At 39.4% G+C, this 5,939-nt stretch overlaps 1 protein-coding gene across 1 annotated transcript; it reads left to right on the forward strand.

The window, feature by feature from the left end:
* The first annotated feature begins 765 nt into the window (after positions 1 to 765).
* smim29 (small integral membrane protein 29) lies at positions 766 to 5,108 on the forward strand. The gene is made up of 5 exons (XM_035656682.1): positions 766 to 851; positions 1,354 to 1,657; positions 1,782 to 1,807; positions 1,930 to 2,035; positions 2,857 to 5,108. The coding sequence occupies exons 2-5, from the start codon at positions 1,550 to 1,552 to the stop codon at positions 2,923 to 2,925; spliced, it is 309 nt and encodes a 102-aa protein (XP_035512575.1). The 5' UTR covers positions 766 to 851; positions 1,354 to 1,549; the 3' UTR covers positions 2,926 to 5,108.
* Positions 5,109 to 5,939: the final 831 nt, after the last annotated feature.

Genomic DNA, 5,939 nt, shown 5'->3' on the forward strand with positions numbered 1-5,939 from the left:
CAATTAGCCCAAATAGTGAACTCAGTAACTGCAAGATGTTTGTGTAAAGCAAGTGATTTGATTTAGGGAACTATCTGTATTATGTATTTTTTAAATTATTTTCTAACAATCATTCATACTTTTTTTTTTAAAAATTCAGTGTTTTCTCGGCAATTGTTCTATTAGACAATTTATTTAACTATTTTACTTCACATTAACTTTTCTTCACAGAAGAACCAAATGCTGAGAAATATGCCTACTGTGTATATTTTTAAGTAAGTTTTCTTACACGCCTTAAAATCAAGAAGGCCTAGCAACCCCCCCATGAAGCTTTGGCGGTGGACATTTTTGTTTGTTTTTTACACTTACACTTTTTTTGTAACTAAAAACAACGAGGTAAAAAAAAAAAAGCAGAAAAGCTGCAAGCTTTTAATACTCAGGTGTTTTACCTGTTCGCATCCACACCAACTCAGTGTGACAGGCCCTGGTGTTGGCTACTGCGTACCGTCGTCTGTGCACTGCAGATGCACCTACAAACTGGTCTGGAGTCTGGCATTAAAATATTGTATACTTTAGGCACTTCAAGCTATGCAAGCCCCAGCCAGTACAATCATGTGGTTCAAATAAAGATTTGGACACCATTTTTTTATGCGTTCCCAACATGTATACAGATGAAATAACAGTGTAGTGATAAAATACACGTCAGGGGCAGTTTTGTTTTCCACATGTATGTTAATTTATGCATTTTTGTGTATGGTCACGCCGCCTTTATTTTGAAAGAGTCAGCCAGGAAGTTAGTGGTGACGGAAGAAGCCGCCTGCGAACCCACAACATTAACGACACACGAAACAGAGGCTCTGCACATCCGCACAGTGAGTATGACTTTACTCAAATGTATATAAGAAACTAAAAACTGCTTTATTCCAGCTCGTTAAAGAACTAAATCCCCGCTGCAGACGGCTGGTGTCGACTTATTTGCCCAATAAAACAAGTCGTCAGTGACGGTGTCATCTACGTTACCTGCGCAGCTAACGGTAAACGGTTAACAGTGAACTGTGTTTATATATGAGCTGGTAACGACATGCCCGTAGACAGCAGTAGTTATATTTTAGTTTAACTAGGTTGATGATACGAAGTACACATGAGCAGATTTAACAAATGCCAGCAGACCAACGGACCGCAGCAAGAAAAGGTGTCCCGTGCGGTTCTCACTTACACATTAACTGTTTACATGCTGTTGAAAATACCTATTTAAAAGCTGGCGTATGAGCAACTAGGTTGGGATCCTTTCCCCGTAACTGATCTGCCATCATGTGTCTTTACAACTTCCTCGATTGTGACTGCAAATTCCTCTCTTTTTACGTGTTCCCTCAGATTTCTCGCTGATTAGGGAGGGCAGTGATACCATGTGGAAGTCACATGAACGACAAGGATGAGGCATAAACAACAAAGGGGCAGCTTGAGGAGAGAGACCGCTGCACAGTGTCTGCCATAGGGAGGTGGGGGGTTTGCTGCTTGTAAGGGCCCTGCACAAGCAGCCCCCTGTGTCCCCCTTTCTTGAACATATGCAATGAACAGCACTACTCAGCCTCCTGCCATCATAGATGGGGATGTGGCAGTCAGCTATGTGTTGGTACCATTTCTCCTCATCACTATCCTTGGGATCGCTGCGGCTGTGGTAAGTGGTTAGTGTGTGTGGTTGGCATAGGATGACCTACATAAAGGGAAATGCTAAATTAAAAGAGAGACCTACTTACATTTACACTATATGTAATACTTCTAATTCACTTTATATGTTTCAGGTCATGTATATCCGTAAGAAGAGGAGGTAAGGCTTTTAATCTGCACTTATTGATTTTATGGAACAATGCTTTTGTGATAAACTTGATTGCTTCACTTCAGTGTCTCGGTGTGATCGGTTAAACAAGTGTTTGTCTTTTGTCCCTTCAGAATTGACAGACTCCGTCATCAGCTGTTACCGGTTTACACATATGATCCTTCAGAGGAACTTAATGAAGCTGAACAAGAAATGTTGTGGAGAGAAGAAGACACAAGGGTATGATGAACCTATCTTTCTAAATGTAGAGGGTTGGATTAAACACAGCAGATCTTAATACAACTGACCACATTTTCAAAAAAAACCAAAAAACCAAAAGAAACTGTTGCATTTTTTTGTGGTTGTTGCACCATTTACTCCCCAGCAGTTCCTCAATTGGCCAGTCACTTCCTCCCACACATAGAAACAGCTGCAAAATGTACAATAGAAAGTAGAGCAGTAGTATAGGTTGGTATAGTAAAGGTTGCACAACTCGTTTTTATTTGCAAACCTCACAAAGTATTGATCAAATATTTCGTAAACATGACTTAAACGTTTCTCTCTCACATCTCTTTTGGCCCTTTTAAAACACTGGCTGGCATTCTGGTTACGTTTATTTTGAGGCAGCTCCAAACACCAAATGTATTTTAGTGTGTACATGTTATCTGAGTTATCGAGGTCAAACCAAAGCTGTCTTAACTGCCTCTGATGCTCCTGGTGGTACAAATACTCTGGTTTACAAAGAAGCAGAAATATAATAAAAGAATAAATGGCTCTGGCTAGAATAATACTATAGAAATGATTGGCCTGGGTCCATTCCAGTCAAAATGCTTTGAGCCATGAGAAACACTAGGTGGCAGTATTGATCAGGAGCAAAGTTACTCATTGAGCTTTACACAAATGTTGTGAAACAGTGAAATGGGAGGAACAAAGCCATCATATCAAGTTCTGTATTGGTTTAAGAGGCTATTATTATTATTATTATTATTGTTACTATTGTTACTATAGTTATGCCTTTCCTGTCCTGAACTAAACTTCCTCTTTGCATTTCATGTCCTCAGATTGTACAAGGCTGGGCCAGGAGTTATCAACAGCGACGCCCTCTTCTGACCAAAGACGTTGATGCATGATGGTAGTAAACCCCGGCATAGAACATTTTCAGTGTGGAGACAGAAACAGAGATCCATCATTTTTTTTCATCATCTTTGCTACCATTTGCCGTTATCTTTGAGCACATCAGCAACAGTCAGCGTTTTTGTTTTCCTGTTGTACAGACAGAGTGACTTTTCATTTGTGTGGTTCTGATGCCAACCCTGTGTGCCTACCAGACGCGGTACCTTAAACTTATTTATTTGAAATTATTTATTCCGACTTTTTACTGTGGTTTTCGGTGACGTGACTCAAAGTTAAGAAAGGTAGATTATATCTAAAGACACAGGTTCCTGTAGGCTTACTCTGTTTACGTTCACAATGTTGTTGTATGGGCAACTTGCGGCAAGCAGTTATGTTCCTGTGGGTTGCAGTAGGCGTTTGTACTGACTATAATTTAGGGGCTTCGTCCACAGTGTGGTAAAAGGGTGACTGTTCTGCACTAGTTAAAAATCATCTCTGCAAGGATTTGTGATCATGGCCTGGATTGGTTTTTTGCAGTGCTTTTAGAAACAAATATGGCTTCTTTGAGGAAAGTTCTGACATTTGTTTAAACTTCAAAAAATAGTTTTAAATTTAAAGTTTTATAACGTTAAAGGTAGAAATAGTTTGCTTGCTACGTTTTTATTTCAGTTTCCTTTTCAGTCAAAAGGTTGAACTCCCCCTCTTTGGTTTTATTTTCCTCTCAGAATTTAACTAGCTGCCCCACAATGCAGATCTTTTTGTGGTTAAGCCAAATCCTATGACTCATCAATGGCATGAAAAGCCAGATATGGAAGTAAATAACACCAACCTCCTCATCTCCAAATGAGTTGTGACTAGTGCCCTAAATATGTCCTGTGGCACCAACACAAAGTTACCTCCAGCTGAAGTCTGTTCAGATGAATGCCATAGGTCTGACTGTATCAAGCACTCAGGAAACCTTGCTTTCTGGATAAATTGTAACCTTTACAGACATTTATTTGCCTTGCATTTGTGAATGTAAATTAAATACTACAGAACTGAGCTGTTAAACTATTCTTGAAGAGGAAGATATTTGTTGTAAATATAAATGTCTTGGACAAATAATGCCTAGATTTGATGTTATCAGGTATGACATCTAGAGGTGTTTGAGAGTGAGCTTTTAGATCAGTTTTTCTGACATTTCTGGACCCCAGAACATGAATCCACGGTGCTCCCCACTCATCTTCACACCCCACTGTTCATTTTCTATGCATTATCTAAAGACTTTGTTCCTCAATCATGACATTGAGTTGCACTGGTGAAATGCCTGGCTAACTTCTCATGAAAAGCTCTGATTTCAGTTTGACAAGTTGGAAAACTACTGATGTGTAAAATGTGAATTTTGCTGCACCGTTATAAAATTTCACCTTCAGGGTGTTGTACTAGTTTGTTGCTTTGAGAGAGAATTGACGGGTTGACTTAAACATTGGACATGTAAATAAAGTAATATAACTTTTGTGCTGTAATTATCATTTGTAGTTTAATTAAGCTAGTAGTGACACCATAACCTGCAAGTGTACTTGAACCTTTCGGTGGGAAAAAAAAGTGACAGAAAAATGACAAAGAAAATTCTCTTTATTGACCATTTCTGATACAAATTGTTGTAGGGCACCATAGAAATATAGACATTGTACATTTATATACGGTGTACATTAAAAAGAATGATCCCATCCTGTTGAGTTTACAGTATATAAATGAACGGATGCAAGATGTACGTAATGACGCTGATATGAGTAGTTGGAGGATGTTGAAAGAGGACATGAACTGACCATTGTATGAGTATGGCGAGGGTGGCTGTGTGTGGTAGTGCCAAACACACTGTGGCCAACAGAACAGTTAAGTGGAAAGAAGAGCGCCCAGTCTGTCACAAACACACAAACATTTGTCCATGAAAATCTGAACCAATATTTCAGTGCACCAGAAGTTTTTTTTTTAAAACGGATAAAAACACACCTGCTAATCTACCACAGTCAGTGAACACAGTTGTCAAGCTGACAGGTCTCCCTGACTTGCTTCACACATTTAATACAACCTGTCTGCAAGCTCTGGTTATGCATGAGCCAAGACTTGCTGTGTATGCACACACAATCACAAACTTGATATCTTTAGACCTCATTACAGTCAGGTAAAAAAAAAAAAAAAAAAAAAATACACAAACTTTGTAATAACATCTTTCCAACTCATGCCAGAGGTTACATTAAAAACAACAGAAAACCAGTTAATGCAATTATATGGTAAAGTAAGCTGTTGAGTGAGGTATGAACTTCCAGGCCATGTATCGCCTGTTTGCAGTTTTCCGGGTTTCGTAACTGAGGTTGTAGCAGCTTAGGTGTGTGGAAAAACCCAGTTAAGTGGACTGTGACCGCGGGTTCCCTGACACTTAGAAATACACAAACATCTTTTCCTGTAGCAGACGGCATACAACACACATGTTCAAAAGACTAAAAAGTATATTACTGTACTAAGTGATGACAGAAGGCCCAAGCTAGGTGAAGCGGTGAGAGCTAGATGGAATGAAAAACATACAGCCCTGTTGGATAGTAGTGCCACCAACTATCCTCTACAATCAAACTCCTTGTTTGACCAATTGCAATTTGCCTTTGCGAGTGATTGAGTGAGCGCTTGGAAACTGAGGACCATGTGAAGACAAAGACGCCAATGTAACAGCATTTGTAAAAGCTCCCTGAAGAAACGACACTGATGCTTCTCAGCCTAGAACTCTGCCAACCCTATCCTTAAAAACACACATTATACCAAAAAAGATTTGAGTTTTATTATGACATGAAAAGCAGCACACATGTTTCTTTTTAAATGGTACGTAACCCGAAGGAACAAAAACAGTAAGTCTGATCAGAATATTCTGATTACTAACGATAAACTTTACATCTCCCCTCTACACGCCGAGGACGAAGGAGGTCTGAGAAGCAGTAATCTAAACTGTCCTACAGGAAGGAGGGCGGGTAAAGATGATTCTGCTCTACTGGTGAGAAAG

This window comes from Morone saxatilis, unplaced genomic scaffold (genome assembly GCF_004916995.1).
Source record: "Morone saxatilis isolate NCDOM2014 unplaced genomic scaffold, NCSU_SB_2.0 Contig15, whole genome shotgun sequence".
Taxonomy (NCBI): Eukaryota; Metazoa; Chordata; class Actinopteri; family Moronidae; genus Morone; species Morone saxatilis.